Source organism: Chlamydotis macqueenii, chromosome Z (assembly GCF_036417535.1).
Source record: "Chlamydotis macqueenii isolate bChlMac1 chromosome Z, bChlMac1.mat, whole genome shotgun sequence".
Taxonomy (NCBI): Eukaryota; Metazoa; Chordata; class Aves; order Otidiformes; family Otididae; genus Chlamydotis; species Chlamydotis macqueenii.
This window is the reverse complement of record NC_141593.1, coordinates 8946994-8972674: the sequence shown is the minus strand read 5'-3', so window position 1 is coordinate 8972674 and position 25681 is coordinate 8946994. Positions and strand designations below refer to the sequence as shown.

The 25681-nt window shown below is 50.8% G+C and overlaps 1 protein-coding gene across 4 annotated transcripts in view; it reads right to left on the bottom strand.

The window, feature by feature from the left end:
* CNTFR (ciliary neurotrophic factor receptor) overlaps positions 1-25681 on the bottom strand; it is a 201614-nt gene that overhangs the window by 129786 nt on the left and 46147 nt on the right. For all 4 annotated transcript variants that reach the window (XM_086770535.1, XM_086770536.1, XM_086770538.1 and 1 more), the window contains exon 2: positions 18894-18998. In XM_086770535.1, the coding sequence (XP_086626661.1) occupies positions 18894-18998 (105 nt within the window). The remainder of the gene's footprint in view (positions 1-18893; positions 18999-25681) is intronic.

Genomic DNA, 25681 nt, shown 5'->3' with positions numbered 1-25681 from the left:
GAGAGCTCCGGATCCTGGTGGGGATCTCTGGGCACCCCTGAAACCCCAGGGCCCATTTCTCCCCAGTGGGAGATGTGGATGGCAGTTGGAGACGTGGACCACAGCAGCAGCCCCGTTGGGTGACCATCCTGCCCTGGCTAGGGAGCAGCTCGCCCAGCCCTAGCTGGGAAGGGGCTCTCCCAGGCTCGGTGTGACTTTTCATCGCGTGCATCTATTGGATCCAGATGGGGAGAGGAGATGGAGAGCCGCCAGGCCAGTGCAGAACAGCCACAGCAAGGAACCTGTGGGGTACCACAGCTTGACCCCGGGAATAGAGCCTGGTCCAGTGGCAGCACAAACCACTGGCTGCAGCAAGCTGGACGGATGGGAGCTTGCCTTCCCAGCATCCTTAGGAAGGGAGAGAGATGCTGTGCCGTGCAAGAGTCTAGGATGAATTCTGGCTTTTCAGGGTTAGGACCAGGGATGCTGTTGTACGACAAAGCATTGCGTAATCCAGAGCAAGTCAGCACCAATAGCCACACTAAATCCTACTGCTCTGAGGGTACTCATATCACGTGAGTACATTGATCATGCTTTCCTATGTCTCAGCTTAAAGACCCCTCTAACCTCAACAGGAGCTAGCAGTGGCTGAGAATTTCAGGCAACTAATGCCAACTGAAAAAAAAACAAAATAAATATTCAAGTTATTCAGAAAAATAAGAACGAGAGAGGGAGGAGAACCCTGCAATGCGCTAATTCCTGTCTGCCACCGGGAGCACCATCTTAAAATGAACCAACAACCAGCCATCACACAAAACCCCAGCTGCAATCACACTGGCTTCTCTTCTCAAAGCCTTTCTACAAGCTTTGAGGACACTTCCCAATAAAAAGGGTCCGCTTTAGTGGAAACAAAAAAAACCCCACAAAACCCAAGAACACAAATGTCTTGCTCAACTGCAAAACCAGCCACAGTTGACCCACAAACCCAACACCAAGCAGCACACGAGCTGATGGTCATCCCTCGCTAAGCACCTGTCCTGGTTCTGGCTAGGACAGAGTTAATATTTACCTGAGCTGGGTGGAGAACTGAAGCTGGTAGCCCCTATGGCTGGGATAATTAACTAATTAGCTAACAGCTGGGGTTAATTTACCCAAATTAGCCCAAGGGCTATTCCATCCCATGTGACATCATGCTCAGTATATAAGTGAGGAAGGTGCTGAAGGGAGCCTCCTGCTACTTGGAAGAAACTAGGTGTGGAGATTTGTTGTAAGGCATTATACTGTATTTGTATTCCATCACTGTTTTGTTTTCTTCTGTCATTACTGTCAAATTTACTTTTTGTTCAATCTCAACCCACGTGTTTTCTTTCTGGTTTTCTTTTGTTTACCAGCTCTCCCCCTATTCTCTCAGAGGGTGGGGGGAGTGGGAGAGAGACTGCATAGTTTGGTCCCGACTGGGGCTGAACTACGACACCACCACAGCATGTCTTCTCTTCACCTTGCAGCTGCGATGGAGTCTTCTCGTTTGTCTTCTTGCCCTGGACTATACAAAGAAGTTCACAGAAAAAGACAAATACGTCATGGCCACTACCCTGGGTCCATCCTACCGGCCACAGTTCATATGATACCAAATACACCTTATCTCCCGAACGGGGCAAGACAAGTCAAAACAGCACAAAAAGATAAGCAAGACCACACACAAAAGACATGGGCAGGCAAAAAGACCAACAGAAAAAGCCATACTCTTAGGATGAGTTTCAGGAAACGACTCGTGACAACCGATATTTTATCCCAAAGCCAGGGACTGTCTCTTACCAAGCTCTGGTACCACTGCCCTGGTCCTGTATCTCCTTCATCGCACCAGTTTGGAGCTATCACAGCCCCCAAAGCAACACTCTGGGAGCCTCCCAAATTTGTCCTGGGCTGCAAAGATCCCACTGTACCATCTGTGGGACCACTCAATCCAGCTTTACCATTTCCTAGGACGTGGCATGCCACCTTGGTGCTGAATCTGTTCTCAACACCAAACAAGCACCAAAAAACCCTCCCCAAAACCAGCCCGTATTGTAGCAGAGCAGGGGGTTAAAGTCCCAATTACAGAATTGGAAACACAGTTACCCAAGAGAAAAATAAACCAATTACAAAAAAATCCAAAAACACAATTCCAGATTATATTTAACACTCAAATTCCTCCTTAATTGCTCCAGTGTCTCAGCCAGCTTGCAGGGGAGGAGTGGGGACTGGCAAATTAGCTCCCCCCAGGGCTGCTTCCCCCTAGGGAGCTTTCCCAATTTACATTCCCATTGTGTTCTTTAATTAGTACATTCCTACAGCTTTTTTGAGAGTCCCAACACTTCCAGGGCTGTGACAGTACTTTATAAATAATAAGTCAGAGGGAATATTCGCTGTACCCTGCTTCACTCCTCCCAGTGTCCTGGTCGGTGGCTGGCAGCTTTCGCAGGGACCACACACGATCTAGAGCAGCCCACCACCGATAGCCCCAGAGGTGGCCTTTGGTGGGGACCTCAATAACCTCCTTTCTGCTTCTTCTGCCCTCCTTGCAAGTCTCTTATTTGGGGTCCCGCTTCCCAGAAGAGCTTCTCCCAGGCGAAGTGTGTGGATTTGATAACATCCCCATAATGTGGTCCTCGTGCTGGTGAGAAGGGTTGGGGGGACATCTTGAGCGAAGGTCCCTGCAGCCCTTTGGCTGTCTGGTGGCTGGGAAGGACGCTACCCGCAGGCACCAATGGCTCAGTCAGCCTTTATGACTCAGGCTCTACCCAGAACCATCCCAACCCAGCATCAGCGAGCACACTGAGTTCAGCTCCTCCACACCAGGACTCAGGCAATACCCTCCAGCCTATGATTTCTGGCACCCTAGGGAGGCACAAGCTACTTTCTCAAGGACAAAAAAAAAGGGGGGGAAATTCATTTCGCCTGCAGCACATCAGCCAGTTCTTAACAGGAACAGGGGCTGGGCAGAGCCCAGGACCCCTCCCCACTCAAAACAGTGGGAAAGCCTCCACCACCTTCAGCTTCACAAAGGTTTCACCCAGATAACCCTAAAAACCAAAGCATCAGACTCCAACGCAACACTTTCCCAAGTCTCGTGAGGGGATGATTTATGAAGGCAGACACCGTCCTTAACCTCTGACCACGTCCCCACTGCCTGCAGGGCATTTAGCAGCCTGCCCTGGACTGTACGGCAGCAACGTGGGGAGATGACTGCGTTTTTATCTCCCCAGTTAGCACAACCAGGTGCTGTGAAGGAGATCCATGGGATCAGCTTACCTGCAGAAACCCGGCTACTTCACTGACCCCTGCGCCCAGGACGAGCCCTGCACGCAGCAGAGCCACTCACCCTGCGTGCTTGCACACATGCGCAGCGCTGCTTGGCACAGGCAGCGGGCACTAATAACCCACTATTTGCAGCCCCATCTGGTTCTGACACGTCCATTATTCAAAGGCATTTGGCAAAGACCTTGGGCAACTTATTTGCAGAGGCCAGGTCCGTTCACAAGCTCATGAATTCCCAAGCTATTCGCTGGCCATGCCCGTGGCCAAGCTGTGAATAGGTTTTTGGCAGGTTTGAAAGGAGCTAGTGTTTTCTGAAAACACCTGCCTGGGAAGGCTGCAAAAGCCCGCATATTTCCATTCCCATTTAAGATGCACATCTTGCCCTCCCAGAGGCGGGAATAAGATGAAAACTTGATTTGTCTGCAACTATAGACACTAAGAGCATCCCTCACCTTTCAGCAATCTCATGGGACATCAAGTGACACCAGGACCCGTGAGCCAGGGGTGGAAGTCTCGCCCCACCCCTTCCTACCCACTCAGGGCTGGAAATGGGGCAAAGCAGAAGAAGCTTGTGGCCTGGGACCATCCCCAGTCCTTCTGCCGAGCCCCTCTCATCCTGCTTACGATGAGAGGAGGTTAAAGGATGCAACTGGCTGCCTCCGCTTCCAGTCCAGCCCCAAGTTCAGAGCGATGCCCTTGGGAGCGCATTCCTGGTCCTGCAGCTTCCCCACTGAGGTAACGCACCAGCCAGAGCCCCACGGAAGACCTGGAAAAAACATACTCGGCACCTTTATTTCCAGCCAACTTGTACCATGCCTTCCTCTCCCTCAACTCACCAGGGCGTTGCAAAGCACACAATATCGGGGTTTGCCATCTTGCCTGTGCAAAGATACGGCAAGTTTTTCCCTCCCACCCTGCAGCTGAGGCTCTGCTCTCCTCTTCCCCAGATGCCTTGCTCAGAGCAAAGCCCTGCTGACATTTGCTCGGCCGGTGGGCAATCCTTCCCTGCCAGCAACAGCAGCCCACCAGGCTCTCTGAGAGCAGGCAGCATCACACACCCGCTCAGGGAAGGAGCGGGAGGCGCAGGCGGGGGAATATGAGATGGGGTTTGCTGGGAGACAGCTCTGTGCTTTTGGCAGGACTCGAGGGCATTTGTTTTGAAGCTGTGTTTACATGCCTTTGATCAGACGTGTTCAACTTTTCTGGTGCGTGACAGCAGCAAAACAAGTTTGATACACGGATAATGAAACACATTGTGCGCCTGTACGTGTAAACAGCTGTAACAAGGCTGCGCACATCAGTAACTCAAAGCGGTGGCAGGTGGGGGTGTGAAGACAGGGAGATGCATCATGATGATGCCAACAAGTTAAATATATATACATACACACAAAAAAAAAAAAAAAAAAAAAGCACGAACCCAGCAGCAACAGCTCAATCTCAGTTGCTGGAGATGGCCAAGTGGAGTCTGCCCTGAGCCTGCTGCAAAAGAAAACTCCCTCCAGTAATGTGGGGAGCTTTTCCTCTGTAGCTAAAGAGGCAGGAGCATCATGGCTCAGGGAGTCTCAGGCCTGGCTCACAGCAGCAGCCCAGGGCACCAGTGCGGAGTAGCCCATGCCTTTTCCAACTTTTGAGGTTTATCAGCAAGCCTCAAAGTCAGAGCCATCTTTTCAGAAATTTCAGCAGAAGAGCAGAGAGCAAAAAAAGAAAGGCAACTTCCAGAGAAGCTCCTAAAATAACTGCTCTCCGAAATCCTACAGCACACCTGGCACAATTACCAAGGACATACTCACATATGTTTAGAACAACTGGACCACTAAATACCCTGCCGTCATTTCAGGCCTTGCAAAGCAATAAAAGCTCTCTCACAGCACGTCAGGGAAATGCAGAGCGCTGCCGGCATCCTTTCAGCACAGGAGGACAACACGGGAGCCACGCGCACGGTCGTAAGCTGGGAAACGTTTCCAATGCGCTGCTTGGAAACGTTTGTTGAACTTGGAAGCCGTATGTTGAACTGCTAACGCAGTCCCTGGCACGGGGCAGAGCCTCAGCACAGGCTGTGGGCTGCTCCCATGGAGCGGTTTGGATGCAATAATCCTATTTTGGAGGTTAAAGGAGACGTGGAGAAGTGTGGATGCTCCAGCCTCTGCAAGAGAGCAAACCCAAGCATGTTTAATTTACTACCGCAAATGCTAGTAGAGAGACTTTATAATACAGTCCCATGCTGACCATGCTTCAAGATGAGAGATGCCACCATCTCTCCGTGCTTAGCGCAGCAAATGAGTGGAGCATGCTGGCACAGGAGGTTTCCTAATGGCATGCCACCTCACTACGCAACCTGTCAAGCCGACGCAGGCTTAAGCAGTGGATCTTAGTTGGCAATAGAGGGGGAAGTGAATACTCAGCTGTGATAAATATTTAACGTGCTTTTAGTCCTGAAGAAGTGTAGCACTGAGGCCATCATCCTGTAAGTGAAAACCAAGGCTGATTAATGGGGGAAGGTACTCCCATTTATAGGAGGTTAGGATCAATCCCAATTCTCAGCTATTTGTTGAATCTTTAATGCTCTTTTTCAAGAGCAGAGTTCCTTAGTGAAGGGTAGCATCCTAATAAGGCTGCTTTAACGGCACGGAAGTTAAGGGGGTATAAATAAAAGCCCCCTGTGAAAAATAAACAATGAGATGAAAAAGGAAGGTTTCATGTGGTCACTGCATTTGGCTGGCTCAGAAAAAACAAAAAACAAAACCAGTTTGGAACTCTTTTCTCTTCCTTGAAGGAGGGGTTTACTTCTTTCACAGTTTGTCCTGTCATCTCAGAGCTCAGCCCACGGCTGCCACCCCCCAGACCCTCCTCTCTGCCAGGCCACAGACAAGCTGCTGCTTTGTGGAGGAGGTAGTGCTGGTGCCAGCCCAACAGTCCATGCTTGATCTTTGCACATTCTTCACTCCATACTAGAAAGCTCTCCATCTTTCACACCTCAGCCCTCTTCTCAGACCCACAGTTTCACCTTCTCATGCTCTACCTCTTCCACCTCTGAGGAAGGTAGCCCCGCACCACCTTCCATCTCACCAGCCAAGACATCCCCCGCCTCTCCAGTTACACCAGCATCAACCAAACGCCCTCTCATGCTCTCAAAGACATCCCTTCACTTCTCCTTTCTCCAGGGCACCCAGGGTGAACAGACAGCTTGTATTTACAAGGCATTTCCCAGTGATAAATCAAGGAGAGCACCCCTTTTTGGGTCTTCCATTGCATCACCCTCCCGCAACCCCCTGCTCCCACACTTGCTTCCCCTAAGAAATTTCCTCTTGCTTTTCTCTGCCTTGCCACCTAGCAGAAATAGCCCCTGCCGCCTGCAGGCAATACCATCCCCGCACATCTCTGCTCATGGGCCATCCCTCCCCTGCCAGCAAGCAGCACAGAAACAAGACCACAGACATGAGCCTTTTAACGAAGATGAAGGGCTACATATTCTTGCCGCCCCTCTCCATCTGCCCATGCCTTTCTGCTTCCATTATGCCTCATGTTGCTTCTTGTCTGAATCTAAACATCAGCTCCTTCCCAGATGTGCTGTTCCCATTGTCTGCACCCGGAACAAAGAGGCCAATGGAGGCATAAAAGGGAGGGGACATGAAGTGAGCCAGGAAAGGTGACAGCGAGAGGCAGCAAGGGAGGGAGTGCATTAGCAGTGCGGGAGATCAAAGATGCCAGAGTCAAGTGCAGGTTCCCATGCAGAAGCATCCCTGCTGAGCCGCTCCTGCTCCATCAAACCACCAGCTAGAAAACAAAGGGCACTGGCTTCTTCCCAGGGTGATGACAACTGGGACGAGAAGGAAATGCCACCCCCAGGCAGGAGCCTAGAGCCTCCCTGGCCCTCAAAGCCTTTCCTCCTCCTCCATCCTGCAAAGGGACCAACCTTCAAAATCCTTGCTCTTCATCTGCTGAAACAGTCCTTAGAGGCCCCCTAAAAAATAAGACTGACCCAAAAGCAGGAAGCATGGCTAGATAAGTTTCCTCCAGGGCTGCAAGTGCACAGGCTCAAAGATAGGGGCTTTACACACATGCTGAATCTCCCTTCCTGCTCCCACCCCACAGGCTGGACCACTCCTCACTGACCACACAGCAGCATCAATCAGCATCTCTCCCTCGGCAAACCATCTCCACCATAATTGTCTTTCCTCATCCACTGTTATAGACAGGGATTAGGAGTAAAGATACCAGGCTAAGCCTTTGCTGCAGATTAACCTGCACATTGTCCTCAGTGACATGTGCCAGACATCTGTCCTCGCCCTGTGAGAGGCCTCAAACATGCTTCCTTGTCTTGCTATAAGCCTTTCAGAGAGATGCTATGAGACATCAGCAAGCTGTCCCAGAACCTCCTTGAGCTCCTAGCAAGAAAGTAAGGAAACAGAAGTATTCTGGTGTGTCCCTGCAAGCTGCCAGAGACAGAAGCTGCCAAGCAACCTGCTGGCATTAGGGGAAAGATCAGCACCAGAGAACCAGCCCCATTCCAAGGGGGACAGCATCACACCCAGTGCCCCCCTGTAGGACTTCACATACCTACTGCCAATTGTCAATGCCAACCAGAGGAAGGATGCTCCCAGCACAGGGAAGGCACCACCAAGCCCTAGTCTGCAGCCAAACTGCCCAGGTGCTCTGGCTTCTCGCCCCAAACCAGGAGACCCTTTGGCAGAGCCACGTGCTTGGGAAGACGATGCCTGTGTGAGCGTTAAGAGACAGGGCTGCTTTTGTTTACAGGCCGCTGGCAATGGCGCTGTGCACCCCGCATGCTCCGCCAGCCAGGAGCAAGCTCCAAGAAAGGAAATTACACGAGCCAGAAGGTTTGATGGAATGAGCCCATTGGGCAGCTTGAAGATAGCTATTAATGGAGAGCTTTCTCTAATTGCTTTTGTATAATCTGGGGCTGCTAGGCGGAACTGGGTAATAAATGAAATCCAATTACATTTTCTCTCAGTATTTATTTTATTAAGTAGAATTCATCAGCTGATGAAGGGCCCCTCGAGGTAATGGCTCATGACCTAGTGGAAGGCACTTTTTTTATTATTATTTTCCCCACTCAGGGAAGCAGATAATTCAGTTCCCCAGTACATACAGACTGCTCCCCCTGCACGGTGGCAGGAGTGACAGGTCCCAGGGGAGGGGGGGATGCCGCAGGGTGCCCAGCACCCACACCGTCCTTCCAAGTAGGATTCCTGCTCTGACTGCTGGAGACCTAATGAGCACAACAAGTGATTAAACCTCAGCTGCAGAGTGCCAGACAAAAATGGAGATGGATCTACAGTGCTCAGCTTGCAGTGTGCTCCAGAGGGATTAATCCCATTGTCGGCTTCCTTGGAAGCAGAACATTTTGGTGCTGGCTCTGCTTCCTTGGGATAGGTCCCTGCTGCATAGGGCTCAGAGACTTTGGGCTCAGTGCAGGACTACGACTGAGGAAGCTGGGAACAGCAGGAACTCGGATCCAGCCCTGTGCTCCAGCACATCCATAAGGTCCAGCCTCGTACCACTCTGCAACACGGCACCTCAGCCACCACTTGTTGGCAGTTTGAGACCCAGTTGCTTCCACAAATCCTGCCCAGCGAGGCCACCAAAAACACTGGTCTCGCAGGGAGGTGCCAGCAGGCAAGGCATGCCAGGGATACCTGGTGCTGCTACGGCTGCAAGGGATGGGGCTGCCAAGCAGGGTTTGCAGGAAGCCGTGGCACTGCTGGAGCACAGATCCCAGGCCCTGGCAGATAGTCCCTTCTTTGGGGTGAGGGAGGCAGCAAAACCCAGCCTCAGTTGGGAGGGGTTGCTCTAAGTGCACCCATCTGAGCTCCAGCCAGCGCCCCTGTGGAGCAGGTGTGGCCACCACAGCTCAACCTCTTTCCTTCTCCTCCTTCCACACCAAAAAGCAGCAACGGGCCTGGGGTTTGCTAGGCAATCATAGGGTCCATCACAGGATCACTGCTCATTTGCTGGAGCCCACAACCAGGGCCCCTCCAGTGTGAGAAGAGAGGATCCCTTGTGAATCTCACATTGGGTTGCTGAGCTTTTCACCACTCTTCTTCCCATCCAGATATTGACTGATGTCCACCCCTTGCTCCTAAACCCAGCACCGACAGCCGCGTCTTGCCCAGCCTTCACTGCCATCTTGTCATACAAGCAATTTATCACCCGCCAGTGAGCACTCATTACAGACGACAGACTCCAGTGTCCATTAATTAATGGGAAATACTCAGAGAGGCACATACGCACGCACAGATCCGTCTGAGCGGTTTCCTATGGCATCTACTGCGGGCGAATCCACAGGCTGCAACAGCGAGCACGGGCTGCGGGAGCCACGGCAGAGGCAGCGAGCAGCAGCCAGGCTCAAAACAAAGAAGAATCAGCACTACTGGGATAAAAAACAGCCTTGGAGGTGATGGAGTATTGTGGTTTTATTCCTGAATTACTAAAACTACTCAGTTTAAAGGATCAGAAGAAGGATGATTATTCAAGAACAGGAGGGCAAGCCAGCCATGTCCCAACTGCTGAGGCTTTGGGGTGAAGGTTAGGCCACCGAACACCCCCAAATGGTGTGCACACTCTTTGGCTGCAGAAACAGCTAACGCTTTACCTGACCTTGCACAGGGGATCAGCTGTTGTTGGCTGTGATGCCCTCTCCGAGCCTTCCACAGGTCTGTCGAGGCAGGATAAACCCAGTCCCCTGACACAGGTTTCCTCACCCAGGGGTACGAGAGCTGCCCCTCAGCAGCCATACACATCCCAGCCCCGGTTCAGCAGCACTGAATGAATGCCCGCCTGTGGCTCAGCCTTCACACCACCGGGTGAACTAAAAATAAACGAAATAGGGGTTCGCAGCGCGTCAGCGCCGGGTTTAAGAAGTGCCATGTTTCACTGCTTCATGGCAGAAGCCAGGCACAGAGGGTGAGGGGAAGAAAAGATTTCAGAGGGATCTTCTGAAACTCGGCTGGCTTTTTGATTTGGGAAGAAAACCTAAAACCGATTTGAAAGGAGATCTAAACATTGTGTCAAAACCCAGCGCTTGATCTTTTTCACAAGTGGGCTTTCACTTTCTCCTGCTGAGGCTACGTGCCAAGCACAACACAGAAACACAAGCTATTCCCGTTGATCCAAAACTATTTTTCACCAAATAAGCCATTAATCTGAAACCTTTTTGCCCAGCTCTGTTGTAGGAGAAGCTATCCGCTCACGGCAGCCCAGGATTTATGCTCAAATGAGCATTTGTGACTAACAGACAGACTAGATTCATAGGGAAATGCATCATCGATAAATCAGTCAATCACTTCTGCCCCCAGTGCAGGGCTGAAGTCTCAAGTAACTACTCAGCACTTTGTCAACCTTTACTCCAGCAAAGTCTGGGTAAGAGACCTCGGGATTTAGCCTATTGATTGCTTACCATTGTTTGTGATGCCCTGTGTGCGTTAGACATGCTCCCTTCAAGCAAGATTAAATACCTGGCTTATGGCATTGGGATTCAAGGGAAATTATCTTTTACAAGCATGGGAACAGACAAGTCACATTGCCTTGAGCAATGGTCCATCATGGTGCAAGGGCAACCTGAACCCCTTCCCTCCACCTCGCTCTCAGGGAGGGTGGCACACGGCAATTCTGGCTCATCCTTGGGTTGGTGTAGGGAGCCCCACAGCTGTTGCGCATTTCTGCTAGTTAAATGCAATTTTGGCTGCAGCTCCAGAGTCTCTGCAGCGCTCAGCTCCTCCTGTAGCGTTTTGTTGCAAGAACAATAGAGTGACAGCTTCCCGGCAGCTTTGAGTAGCATCCCCAGCTCAAAGGCAGCCTTAATACCTCTGCTGATCTCGAGCCTTTCAGTTTTCACATTCGTTTGAAGTTAAGCTGATCTAACTTGGGTGAGTGGGTGCAGACGGAGTCGCTCAACCAGAGCCGAAGCATGTTGCAGCAGGGCTGTCGCAGACGCCCAGCAGCGAAGCGGATGCCCCTCTGCCCAAGGGCTGGCGCTCGTCCCCCACGCACCACCATGTACATTGAATGTGTTAATAGAGATGGACATAAGTGACCATCCTGTCCCCCCCATTCTGTCCCCCCTCTGGCAAGCCAGAGACATTTCCTCCCCCCGCAAACATAAAGCAAGGAAATACAGCAACCATCTGCAAGGAAGAACGCCTCTTATTAACTCTCTAAATGCTGTCCATCCCCCCAGCACCTCCCTCACTCTACTAGGGAGATAGAAAAATTGATGTCACTAGCCTTCAGCCTCCAGATCCAAGTCCGACGTCCAAACAAAGCCAGGAGATGACCCAACTGTCCCTGCAGCACATAGGCAGAGCGTTGAAAACAAAGCTAACAAAACAAGACTGCAAACAACCTTCTCATGGGAGTCCCAGTGCTCCTGGGATTTGGCCACAGCGGCCCCAACTCCAGCACCACTGGTGCCGTGGTTGGGATGACAACAAGACCTCAGTCAGCCCAAGATGGGAAGCTGGATCCATCTGCTCTATATGGTACAGGTCGCTTCAGGGTTTTACTGATTGCTGGTGCAGAGGAACCAGACCACCACCTCGCCAAGCACCCCTACCATGGGTGGATCATTGCTAGGGATGAAGGATGCTCAGACAGAAGATAAAGTCTCACTTTCTAAGGATGCTTCTCCCTGCTGACACCACCCAGCATACAGGCAAAAACCTTCAGCAACTTAAAAATGTGCAATTCCCCCAGCAAAAAGCAGCCTGAAGAAATACCTAGCAACTTCGTAAGCTGAGAAAAAAAAATATTCAAGGATTTACAGCATCCAAACTCACACCACTGGGCGCTATCCTGACCTCACGGCATGTACGTGCACCAGGGATGGCACACCGATTCCCAGGCTTCACCCACGCATCCCACTGCAAGGCAAGCTGATTTCTGACGCTCATTCCGCCTTGTTTTATTTCTGCCTGGTGCCCAACCTCCCCCCCCTCTCCTCTGGGTACTTTTCCTGCTGCCGTTTGTTCCTGTCCTTTACAGCTCTGCCTGCTGTCACTTGCGTAACCTTGCCTGTTTGGTAATTTGTGGCAATAAAGTGTCACTGTGGGGAAAAAATACAGCGTCGCAGCGGCATATAAATCTCTGATCCATAAATTGTGCTGGCCCCCACGTGCATGCCCCTCCTTTTCGATGTAAAGTGCAACAATTTAGGGCAAGAGGAATAAAAAAGATCCAGTAACATGTGATCTTACTGAAGGGCAGTCCTGAGCTGTTCTCCTTAGGGGCTGTAACAAATGCTGAGGGGCTGGTGCGTGCTGTAAATTGCCCTGGAAACATGGGGCCTTAATGGAGGCTTCCTAGAGCTATCCAGAGCCAAAAAAAAAAAAAAAAAGTAATTTTGAAGGGAAAAAAAATAATACAATAGACACTGCTTATGGGAGCCATCTGCACTGCAGTTTCTGTCCCCCATGAACAGCCTGGCTGGTGCTGGGCAAACATGACCCTGGGAGAACCGTGGCCAGGGAAGGGATTCAGGTGTGTGCACAGCTGAGCCCCTCACTCCTGTCCCCACCCAGATGTGCAATCCTGACCATCTCCATTGCAGCTGAACAGCTTCTCCAGTGGATCCCCACCAGTACTTGCTCCCCATGGACATTAAGGGGGACCATGAGGAGGCAGGTCCATACTTTTCCCTCCTTCCGTGTGACGCAACATGTTCCCATCTCTGGGTTGACAATGGGTCCCCTGTGGCTCAGAGCTGGGAGTCACTGGGGCAGCTCCCACCCCAGGCAAACGCACCCCACATTTGTGTGCCCATGATCCCCAGTTCTACGGCGCAGAGCATCAGGCACCCACCACTGTGGTCCTGCAGGAGCCACAAGACCTCCAGAAGTCATGACACCATCTGAAAAGGTTTCAGAGGGATTACAGTCCCTCTTGCTGATGGTTATTTCTTTTAATGGGAAAACACCTCCATCAGAGACTTTATTTACTGAAGGATCATCTCAGTCACACTGCAGCTCAGTATCTTGGGCCAGCTGTAAGAAGTCACCTCCAGCACTACTGCCTCTCCCCTGAGCCACGGCTCCTGTGCCAAACCCAGCAGATGGTCCGTCTCCCACACCCACAGTCCTCTGCACGTTGGGGTCTCATCCACCACACACCACACAGAACAGCAGGAAGCCTTGCATTAAAGCCTTATCCTGACACTGACATCTTTCTTGACATCTATGGCCCACCTGAGCAGCTAAGTAACACTCCTGTGAATATAAACAAGCAGGGAAAAGTGCATTCACTAGACAGATAGCTTGAGGAAGTGTCATCACCCGTTGAAAGCCCATATGTGGTTTTGTAACAAAGGTATTTGCTTCCTGTCTTGCCCACTTGTCAGAGGAATATATGAGCAAAGCTAAGCAGCACCCTTGAGACCGACTAAAACTAAGCAGAGAGGAAGGGATGCTCAGAGCACACTGCAGGAGCACACTGCAGGAGCCGTGCAGACGAACACATTATGAACACCCTTGGGAGGAGAAATCTCTGTTCTCCCAGGCTTGGGAATGGCACACAGCCAGAAGCCATCACACAACCATCCTGCACCTGAACAAGAGGACCTGTTAAAAAACAAACAAAGACAAACAAAAACAAACAAACAAACAAAAAACCCAAAAAATCAAGTCTTGGTCCCCAAACTTGCCTATTGACAACTCCTTCCCTCCTGCAGCCACAATCCACCAAAGTCTGAAAAAAACAAAAAAACAAAAAAAAACAAAAAAAAAACCCCAACCAAAAACACTTACTGTGAAATCTCCAAGCCCATTGCAATGGTGTGGCACAGGGCCTGGGCACAGAGACACGCACACCATGCCAGCATAGGTTCTGGCAGGCAGCTAGCCCCACACAGGCCACCTGCCTGCCCTGGCAGCAAAGGGGGCTAACAGCTCACGCAGCACTCTGACCACAGCAAGACCTTGCTCCCAGCTTTGGGAACTCTAAGATGAGACACATGTTGAGTAACTGGAGCAAATTCAGCAGTGATCAACTGAGATGGCCAGGGGAGCTAATGAGAAGACTGAGCCAGGCTCTTCACAGCAACACATAGCAAGAGGATGAGTGACAGTGGGCAGGAGCTGAAACTAAAGATTCCTGCTGGATGCAAGGAGAAATGTTCCCCCTTGAGAGCCCACCAGCACAAGAAGAGTGGCCCAAACAGCTTATGCTATTTCCACACACAGGGGCTTTCAGGAACAGGCTGGATAAAGCCCTGAGCAGCCATGTCTAATCTCAGTCTCCTGCTCAGTGTAGAGTCTCTGGTGGACTTGAGACCTCCAAGGTCCCTCACAATCTGGCTAGTTTTGCAAATCTGCTGTGGAAAAAATGTGGCTGCAGCGTTACATCAGGCCACTGCTTCTCAGGATCATAACCGAGGGAAAATCAGCACAGCACCTTTAACAATAACACTCAAACCTAACCAGGATGAAGCCTTTTACCTTCTCCCGTTCGCATTTTCACAACTACTGGTGACAGAGCAATGTATGGAAGGAAACTAAAAGAGCAACGCTACCATATGAGCACAGGCACTCCTTCATATCAGGAACTGAATCTGGAGTTGGTAATCCATTTCACTCCACCCTTTCCACCACCTTCTCAAAAACCATACGCTCAGTGTATGTGTACGTGCACGTACACTGCAAGACCTGTGCTAACTTCGCCTGAGGAACTGCTCCAAACATGCAGTTTGCATGGCTGGTGCTGATTCAAATGTCTTTGATAGCATTTGGTGAAGGAGAACATGAGACGCAATACGGCAGTGACCACAGGTTGCTGACTGGGAGGTTTAAGGTGAACAGGACAGAAAACCTCTTTGCCGGGAGGGTGACGCAGCTGAGGGCCAGGTACCCCAGGAGATGGAGGATGTCCACGCTTAAGCTGTGAACACTCAGCTAGATAGCCACACTGATCTGATGTAGCTCTGGTGGTAGTTCAGCTCTGAAGACCTCTGAGGTTCCTGTGGGTCTCTTGAAGATGCAAGAACAAAATGAGAGATCGCTGGTCAGACCTTACCATGGTCACCGACTCCATGAGCACCTACAAGACCCTCAGCCACTTAATTCTTCCCATCTAAAACACAGGTCCCTACACGGAGGAAGAACAAAGCCCACCCAGAAGCAGTGCCACCAGGGGCTGCACCTGGAGAGGACGCACCTGAGCTAGAAAGCAGAAGATTCCTTCAGACCCAGACATTGCTAAACCCTCAAAAACTGCAAAACCAATTGACAGCATCAGAGCTTTGGCAAGACATCTGTCCATCTATAAATAGAGCTCAGCTATGTGTCCTTATCGCAGGGCTTTGATGCATCTGGGGAGAGTATCTTTTTCCCCTTCGCTGCCGAGTCCCAGGCAGCATGGATAATGGGCTTGAATCGATCCAGCTCAAGTATTACTAAACTTCCTACCACCATGGCAGCATGCCAGCCTCAAATAGGACAAGAGAACATGTGTCTGTTCAGAGCCAACCACAAGGCAGAAAATTGCTTTAGACTTAAAAAAAAAAAAGGTGCTTTTTGCAGATTTGTAGATCAATCTACAATGTATTTTAAAGGTTTAAGAAAGTCAATAGAAACAAGATATATCATTGCTGCACAAAAACCTGAGAAGTTGTATTTCTATTTATGCCGCTACTAGCACTCCGACCGCAGGCTCATTGTCCTGCTGCTCCCTGCCGCAGTCCCACATCGCTACTTCTCCACCAGCAAAGTCGAGGGAAGGGGCTCCCTCCGCTGCTGCAGTTCACCACTCTGTTAGTTTTGCCAGGACGACTGAGCCCTGCCTGGGGCTGGCTGGCATCTGAGATACCCTAAAAGTGTCACCACTGGTACCTCGTGCCTTGCTTGCAGCAAGGGGATGCAGGGACCAGGCTGACCTCCCACAAACAGGAGCTCATCTCCTCAGGTCTCCATCCACGTGGGCTCTACACACAAGTTCACTCGACTCTTGGGACGCTCCAGGCAGCACTGAGACAATCCCTTGGGATTTTTTTGCTCAACCTGGTGCTGCTGCAGAACCACACAGGGCAGCAGCCTGCCCTCTGCAAACTCATCCCCAGGGATGTGACAAGCCAGACCCCTCCTGCAGACACATCTGCTCCATCACAGAGCTCCACAATGCACATTCAGAGTTTTTCCTCTCTCTTTTTTTATTACTATTAAGCGAGCCACATGACATGCCTTATCAAACCAGACCTAAATCATGTCTGCCCCTCCCTGGATCCTGTGTAATACGTCAGCCATTAAACATGCAATTAGCCTGCATTGACAAATCTGTAAGAGGCTCTTGCCAGCCATCCATCGCTCACGGACAGGACCACTCACCTCCCTCCGGTGGAGCCCATCCTAACAAGCCACCAGGAAGTGGATCCCACTGGAACCGGCCACATCCATTTCCCACAAAAAAGCATCTCCTGTCTTCCACCCTCTGCCTCGGAGGGGGAAGGATAACATGTGTATCCTGACTGAAAAGAGTTGGCTGTGTGCCCCTGATAAACAGGAGAAGCCCCTGTGCTGTGGGATGCCCGACTCCAGCCACCCTTCTGCCCCACAGCCCAGCTGGGCACCGGAAAACAAGCCAGGCTGCAATGGGGGAGACAGAAACTGGCTTTCTGCCCTTCCTGCAAAGCTAGAACATGTGCAAATGCCTGCCACACATCCCACTTGAACCCTACCAATGCTCCCTTTGGGAGCAAACCCAGGTGAGGAAGCCCACGGCCATGATGTAGGGCAGGGTCAAGCAGCTCGGGCGCCAAGGCTGGCAGGAGGACCAGGCTACTGCTGCTCCTCCAACATCCTTCCCACCCCTCTGCTGAGCTCAAGTCGCTCAGACAGCTTACCAGCCAGGCTGGGCTTTTATTCCTCTGCTGCTGCGTACAAGCTTGTGCCAGGGGACGTATCATTCAGCAAAACCAAGGAAGAAACAAGCAGCATTAACCGTTAGCATGTGTGTATGGAGACCCCTCATAAACTCTTTTTTCCCTTGCTCCCATCTGCTTTGCTCTGGGCCACTAAATCCAATTCAGCAGTGCTCAGAGCTTGTACCGAAGCTGTGACACATTTGTCAGATCCCTGACTAGACCCATGGCTAATTTTACAACGCTAATTTATCTCACCATATTATATCGCTTTCATTTCATCCCCCCGGATCCCATAACTGCCAGCGTACCTTGTAGCCAGCGTGTAACAGTAATTGGTATTATTAGTGACGTACCCTCCTCGGGCTGCTCTATTTGCAGAGCTGCAAGGAGTCCTGTGGGTGGGCTGGTACACACCAAGGATGGTGAGGGAAGGGGTCCTTATTCCACACTGCTCCATGGATACCATCACTGGGCAACGCTAAGGGTAGGGTTTTGCTGCTGCAGAGCATCCCTGTACACCCAGACCCCAGCCCTCTCCCCACTGCAGCTCCATCAGGTACTGCCCACCCCTACGGTCCCTTAACCTTGAGCTTTTAAACTCGAGAGCCCATGCTGAGCCTTCCACACAGGCAGCATTCCTGTCCTTGCCTCTGGCTCAGAGGACACAGGACTCCACTGATCCAGGGTGAGAAGGGCTGCAAAACATCTCTGGGAAGCACAATACAGGGGGAGAGGGTAGGGAAGCTGCACAAAAAAAAATTCATGACACTTCATGCTATTTTGGCCAACAATTTCTCCTCCTTGGTGTAAGCTATTGCTTTTCCAAGATCAATGTAATTAAAGCCATGCAGTTTTAGCTAAGTGGGAGGCTGCACTAGTCAAACGGTGACAATTCCCACTTAAGATGTCCTTGTCTGGCATTTAGAGACTTGTTAAATTTTAATTCATCATTTTCATTTCTCAAGCACAGTACCAGCAAGCACTGTCTTTCCTAACACGGCTCTGCAGGGTCTGCATTCCCAAATGGGGTAGCCACATCCACAGGTGCCTTTCCTGCTCCACCAGGATCCCCATGGCTTGGAGAAGATCACCCCAAACCTCTTCTCAAGCAACACTGTGTCATCACAGCCCCATACAAAGCACATATGCAACAGGTCTCAGAGGTGGGACAGCCCCTCGACCATGGCTGGTGATGGTGGTGGTCTCCTAAGGGGGTGCAGCCCTTCTCAGGAGACCAGAGCACAGGAAAGTTCATCATATCAGTGATGCTGCAGCTCCCAGTGCAGGAAAGCAGAAAGAGCATCCGGCAGTTCTGAGAGCTTGAAGTTGCACTCATCTGTGAGAGAGGGCACCTCACCTCCCACCGTCAAGCAGGGCTGGGTGACACTTACTTGCTCCAGAGTAGCTCAGCCACCACAGGACCTCTGCTCCCCGAGTTAAACCCAAGCTGCCAGAAGGGCTTTCAAGCAGGAGAGCTTTCTACAGAGAAGCCTTCCAGGTGCAGTTCACAATGTGCATTTTCCAAGCTGTTCATCCAAATCTGGCCCTCTACCACTGTCAGCATCTGCCCTCTTCGCACAGCAGCCATGGAGCTGCTTGCACACCAAAGCCAGGAGCAGCCTTTTGCCATGCTTCAATAAACATCATCCTAGCCAAAAAGACACATGGGCTGCAGCCCCACCACAGCCAGGTGTCCTAGAGCACATCAATCGAGGACAAACTGGGGGAGCATGTGCTTTAATCCACCTCTTACCTCTCCACCAGTTCGGAGTCCTTGGGACGTCCCCAATTTCTCATCAACGTCCAGGAGATTCTTCTGGCTGCTTGACCGACTCTCGCTGCTCAGATCTGGGATTTTCTTCAATGAAACAGAAGAGACAACCTGTCAGGTTACCAGGCAGAGCTCTGCCATCACTTTGGGTTTAGAAAACGACCGAGGGAGGGGGCATCCATTTTCCACCCCTGACAGCTGTGGGTAACCAGTACAAACATGAAGCTAGTTTAGATGAAGAGCACTCCCACATGAGCATCACAGTCCAGCCCCAAAGCATGTATTTGCTTAATTATTTCGATTTAGAGACATTAAAAGGAGGAGGAGGGAATACAGCAGCTTGGGGCATCTCTGATCTTCTTTAAAGACAGGCAGCAACGCTCCCCAGCCAAAACAGCACAAAAGCAGCACTAAAACATCAGCCCAGCACCAAGGCATTTGCCCATGAGGTCTTGCACTGCCTAAGCCCTAATCCTGCAAAGCCTCACACACGTGTTAAACCGTGCAGGGAGAGGCCAATTCGACTGAACCCGGGAGTGTGAAGAGGAAAGCACGCACACACGGCTTTGCAGCATGGACATCGAGGACTGGGAATGTGAAGGAGACTTTGTGTGCTACATCTGACATGCTGCCTAGTGAGATGGAGTCCAAGGCATTACTGTAACCGGTAGTGCCTTCAGTTACAGCAGCAAATGTGCTTTTTGTGTTAGACAAACAAATTACCAGTCGAGATCCACGCTCAAGCTTTAGCTTTTGTGGCTAAGCTTGTGTTGTTCCCCACCTCCTTTTTAAATGCTTTGAGGAGGGGAAAAAAAAAAAAAAAAAAAGTCTTATGGTTCTGCATTATTAAAAATGAAAAATAGGAGCCAAACTCCACGGGCAAGAGGAAGGTCTGGGAGTCGCTCCTGCAGAGACGCTTTCCCAAGGGCGACAGCGACTCCAAGCCTGGAACACCATGTGCTTTAATTAGCACCCGACCTCGAGCAGACGAGCTTTGCCAGAGCCCTCCCCAGGACACCAGCCAAAGCCTGGGCGACTCAGCGGGAGGATGCTACAGAAACCCAAACTACAACCGTCATCCACCCCCCACACGCCTACAAAACCTAAATAAATAAATAAACACACCCCCCACCCCCACCCCCCCAAACTCTGCTGGGTGCCTGATGGAGAAACCCTCATTTGCAAAGTGCTGGGAAATAATTAAAAAGTTTTCCCAGAGCTTAAAACGAAGGAAGCGGACCGTTTGTTATGCCAGCAGCGCATGGTGTGCCGCAATTTATCACGCTTGTCAGGTGTCAGCCACAGAGAAATTTAACTCCAGCTGCCCCGAGCCCAACACCGGCAACGCCCCATCACTCACGTGCTCTGCCAGGCACCCCCAAGCTGACAAGTGACTGGCAAGGAGGGGAGAGGCCTCCACCCCACCGAGCCTCCCCTGCTCTGCAATGCCAATGCAACTTTTTAGGGTTTTTTTTGTTTGGTTTTTACATTTTTTTCACCTGCAGATGAAGTGGAACAGAGGAGACCAGGCTACAGCAAGCAGAAAGGCTCGTTCATCATTACCTGGCAGGGACCCACCTGGGCTGTCACTCCAGCTTGGCAGGGACAGGACAAGAGAGATGGGTTTAGTACTGAGCGCCCTCGGGGAAGTTTTTGCTGCATCCTCTCCTACAGCAGCACAGACACTGCTCATGCAGGGACAGTGTGTTATGCTGGGTACAAAGTGCAAAATCCCAGTGCCTTGGCTGAGAGATGTCCCTGGAACCTGCTCATACGGGACGGACTGACACCTCCTGCTAGCTTTATGCCCTGTGCTGATGGAACGAGCCATCCCTGCCTCAGGTCCAGCAGCCCAGCTGGACAAAGCATGGATTTGCTTTTTAAGAACCCCAGATTGAGGTCAAATTGGGTTCTGGAGGAGCTCAGCACACCCAAAGCACGTTGCCAGCTGAAGGACCTGCCTCAGGGTGTGAGCTACTGCTGAACTAGCAGGAAGATCTGTGAGCTAGACTCCCCCAAAAACAGGGGACAACCTTGACCACAGCTCAGGCAGGGTCACATAAGGAGCAAATATCACCAGTCCTGGGGCAGGTCCATGCAGGAGGGCTTCCAGCAGTCCTCAGCTCACCCCACGTCACTCAGGACTTGAGGTCCCAGCCATGCCACAGTCAGGACACTTCATCAATGTGACACTTGCTTTATAGGGCCTGGCTGGGCTGCCCCCCAGAGAAATACTCTTGGGAATTTCTCTAGCAACGAGTTCAGAGGAACCTATAGTCATTGCAATGCAAAAGCACTAACTGTTCACACCAGTCCCTGCAAAACTCTGGAGGAAACCCACACCCATTGCATGCTGCATGTCCCGCATGCTGCATATCCCACATGATGCATCTGCGTGCTACAGCAAGGGATAACTGAACCACTTCTCACAAAAAAAAAAAAAAAAAAAAAAAAAAAAAAAAGGCAAATAAGACAGCATTTGCCAAAAATCTTTCTCCCCAGCACAAGCCAGGGCTATGTCGATCATGGATCGATGGGTTTGATTTGTACCAGAAGGGGCCCACAGTTTCCCAGCAGCAAGGCATCCCGTGCAAGAGCTGGTGCGTAGGTTTTGTGCTCACATGTGCTCAAAGCAGCGCAGTTCCTGCTGTGGGAGCAGAGCGGCTGCTACCTCCTCGCACACGCTATATATAATACACCCACGCAGCAGCATTTTTCAGAGGCTCGCAACTTGGCGTGGGGAAGGTGGATTTTCATGGTGTCAGCAACAAGTAGATCCCTGACACCTGGTTGAAAACCTTCCCCAGAACTAGCAGACCCGGTCTCACAGCACAAAGGTACTAGAGTTTCTTCAGCACAACAGCAGCAATATTTTCTTCTTTTTTTTAACTTTTTCGTGGAGTTTGTTTTTTTTTTGGGGGGGGGGGGGGTTGTTTGTTTGTTTGTTTTAAAGCTGAGGATAAAATAATGCCTTTTTCTTCCCCAAACTGTGTTCCGAGAGCAGCTTAAAACCCTCTTTGCTGAAATTTTCCAAAAAAATTCAGCCGGAGGCAGAGACATGTGAAGTTTCAGTCCAAATGGTTAAAGGCTGGCATAGTTTCAAGCAACTGAAGACAGGGGCTTATAATCAGAAGTGTCAGGCAACCTTAATTATATTATTTCCTGAAGGAAATAGTTTTCCCTGCCGAAGTCCAGAAGTTATTAAAAAAAGTTGACCTCACTGGAACCAATCAAGATGGAGACAAGAAGCCTGTGGTGGATTTTTAAGGCAGGCGAGTTAATGCATCTGTATTTTCGGGGGTCCAGGATTTTAGGACAGGTGCTCCCAAACAAGTCTGGCCCTGCAGCAGCCCCATGGCCAGAAGCCAGGATGCGGAGCTCACTCCATCCATCCTCCCCAAGCCCCCCTGGCATGGGGACATGGAAACCCCACGTGCCCGAGGAGGGCACTTTGCCTGTGCCCAGATCGATTGCTTCGCCAACGTGAGCAAAGAAAAACAGCCGGCTGCTTTGTAGCTGTCAGGAGCACACAGGCTTTTTGTCCGTCTCTTCCTCTGTGCCCATAAATAAAAGTGACAGCAACTTTATTTAGGACTTCTTCCAGTTAAGAGGGCATGGAAGAGAAGCAAAAAAAGAAAACATAGCTCAGAAAAGGCAGAGGGGGAGAATCCTGGAGGCACAGCTCAGGCTCTGCTGTGGCCACAGCGGCCCTTGCACTTCTGAAACCAGCACCTCCTCAACCCCATCAGTTCACCCTTCTCCTCCACCCTTCCAATCAAAGAAACCCCATCCCATGTGTCCCCGTCTCCTGCCACCCATCAACTCCCCAGTACTAGCCAACAGGCTCAAGCATCTGTAGGGAGTCAGAGGTGGAATAACTGTGTCTCCTTTCCTCCCGGAAGAGATTAAAAAACCCCCAAGTAGTTAAGAGGATAAATTCACCTGTTCCTTGCACATAAGCAAAGCTTGTGCTCATAGCATCAACACCAGCCCCAACACGCAGCTTGCTCACCAACTGAGAGGTGAGTGCAACATCTCCACCGGCATCCAGTACCACAGGAAGACCTGGCTGTTTTGGCTATAACCTCTAAGGAGCTTTTTGCAAATGAGGAAACACCTCCTTTCTATAAAAAAGCATGGAAAGACACTCAAAAAGCAAGAGAGGAGGGGAAGGCTGCTCAATGAGAGGGCTGAGCACCCAGCAGAGCTGGCCCCAGACAATGCCCCAGCATGGAGGAGCACAACCAGGGCTAGAGGATCATGGGTCTTGCGCCATGTGCACCATGCTTAGGAGCTAGACTGGAGTCATGCCATGCACCTACACCTGCACACAAACATGCTCAGGTATGTAGAAAGAGACCTGCTATGCCTGGCAACGGGCGCCCACCCCATCCAGAAAGGCTCAGGGTGGGCGGTTCCCTGGGGAGAGAGGCTGGGAGTGACCTCATGGGTTTCTTCCACCGCTGCCCTTTCTGCTGCCGTGAGTCAGAGATTAATGACAGGCCATTTGTCAGCACCGGTGGCATCATCGCCAATCTCATTTCTGAGCAGACATCTGACCTTGCTTGCATCCCCGAGACCTGTGTTACCGCACGGCTCAGGCAGCCTCCTGACAGCTCCCAGGAGATGCAAGGCAAGGCAGAGGACCGAGCTGTGACACAGCCTGATCCTGACTCAGAATGCACAAGAGAAACCTCTCCGCTGCAGGATGAGCAGTGAGTGTTTGTAGGCTTGTCCCACTGCCCTACCCTTCTCCCAGCTGGTACCCCAGCAAGGGTCTCCCTTGCCAACCACTTGGTTAGGTTATGGAGAAGGGAGATCTGTCCCCGAAGAGGACAGCTCAGGCAAGGCCAGCCTTGCCTGAATCTCAAGGGGGCAGGGGGAAGAACCAAACAAAGCAAAACCTTTTTCCCAAGCATGCAGCATCCTGCATCTCAGGCCCATGCTACTCAGCCAGCTGAGGGGTTCAGTCTGCTCTACCAACTGTGCCACCCAAACCTTCTCCACAGCCAACAACAACTCACACTGAATTTTAACTCATACCTCACTTGTGAGGAGCCTAGATAAAATCCAGACACAGATCCACACTACATTCCCGAGCACAGCTTGTACCTGTGTCCTGCAGAACACATCAGCTATGCCACAGGGTCCATCACTCCTCTGCCCTGAACCAGATCACATTGCAACCGTACAAGTCCACTATGCAACAGTCACTTGGACACCACACACAGCTCTGGTCCTAAAGCCTTAGAAAGGGAGTAGTGAGACCACAAGAGGTACAGGGGAAGGGGAAGAAAACAGCTCCTGCATCAGGGCACACCATGCATTTTCAGTCTGGGAAGTGAGAAAGGGAAGGACACAGGACTTAGCTACAGCACCTCAGGCTAGACAGACTGTTGACCAAACCATGATGTTCGCAAAGCTCCTTGCTAAACAGCAGAAAACAAATTATTTCAAGAGGAGCAGGGAAAACTCAAGGAGAACAGGTCCTCTGACAAATCCTGGTCCTGATGTAAGCTTTGCCTCAACACAACCCTCAGCCTTCGACAGCCAGATGCCGGGAGGATTGCATCCCCACCGGGAGGGACGAGACAAGCACCAGGCGGCTCTTCGTCTGCACTGAGTCAAGCCAGTCCCAGCTCTCGTACTTCTCACAAGAGGAATGAATTAAAATGATCTGGGACTGGGAAAAGACACAGTCAGTTAAGATGAAGAAATCAGTGCCATTAAACATCATTAGAATAATATGCCCAGAAAGCTTCATAAAAGGAGATACCATATGATTGAATGCTCTCCAGATCCTCCTTTCACACAGACTCAAAACACCAATGGAGAGTCTCTTCTAACAGCCAGCTCTCACAACTATCGAAAGGTTTTTCGGTTTTGTTTTGTGGGGTTTTTTTCCTGAGGAGCTTTTTGGCTTTGCAATTGAAACTACAATTCTTTTAGTTCCTAGGGAAAAAAAAAAAAAAAAATCATTTTTCATTAAGCTGAAGCAAATGGCACTTTTGCTTGTCAAAAATATTTGACACAACTCTGACAGACTCAACCAGACACATAAATAAAAGATTTAAATCCTTCTGCTTCAGAGCATAAGAAAAATCCCACGCCAGTACAAGCTCTCTCCAAAGGGTCACAGTCCCTGGGGGCTGCCAGCACCGTCCCAGACTGGTGCTGGGACCAGCCACACCAGTCTGTTCATCCAAGTAAAACCCCACCAGCCCACATTATCCCACTGCTGGCTGCCATCTCCAAGGCTGGATCAGGCTTGCGCCAGCTCAACACATGAAGAGCTGGCTCCGGTGGCAGGGAGGCCCTCCCTCTCCTGCCACCACCCATATCCGATAAAGGCATTGACTGGGAAGGGCTGGATGCTTTATTTCCTCAGCCACCCAGGCTGTGCATCAGCAGCCATCAGGTCTCCTTCTCCATCTGCTGTGCCAGCGACACGGACGCAGATGCCTTGACAAGACACAGAGCGGTGTCGAAGCCCATTTTGAAATCCTTCTGTCCTATTCAAGCCAGAGAGGCTTATCTGCATGGATTTACACTGTTTGCCCCAATATTTAGCTACTGAGCTGACTAATCTGTGTGCAAGAAAAACCCCAGTGTCTCTGAGGCTGAGCAATCTACATCATTCATCATTTAGATTAGCTATTGTCTTAATCCTCTTTAAACTACTGCGTAATACATAAAGGAATGGATGTTCTATATGCTCAGGATGTGTAGTAGAAAAAACCCAGGCTGAAGCTCAAAACCTTGGGCAGAAG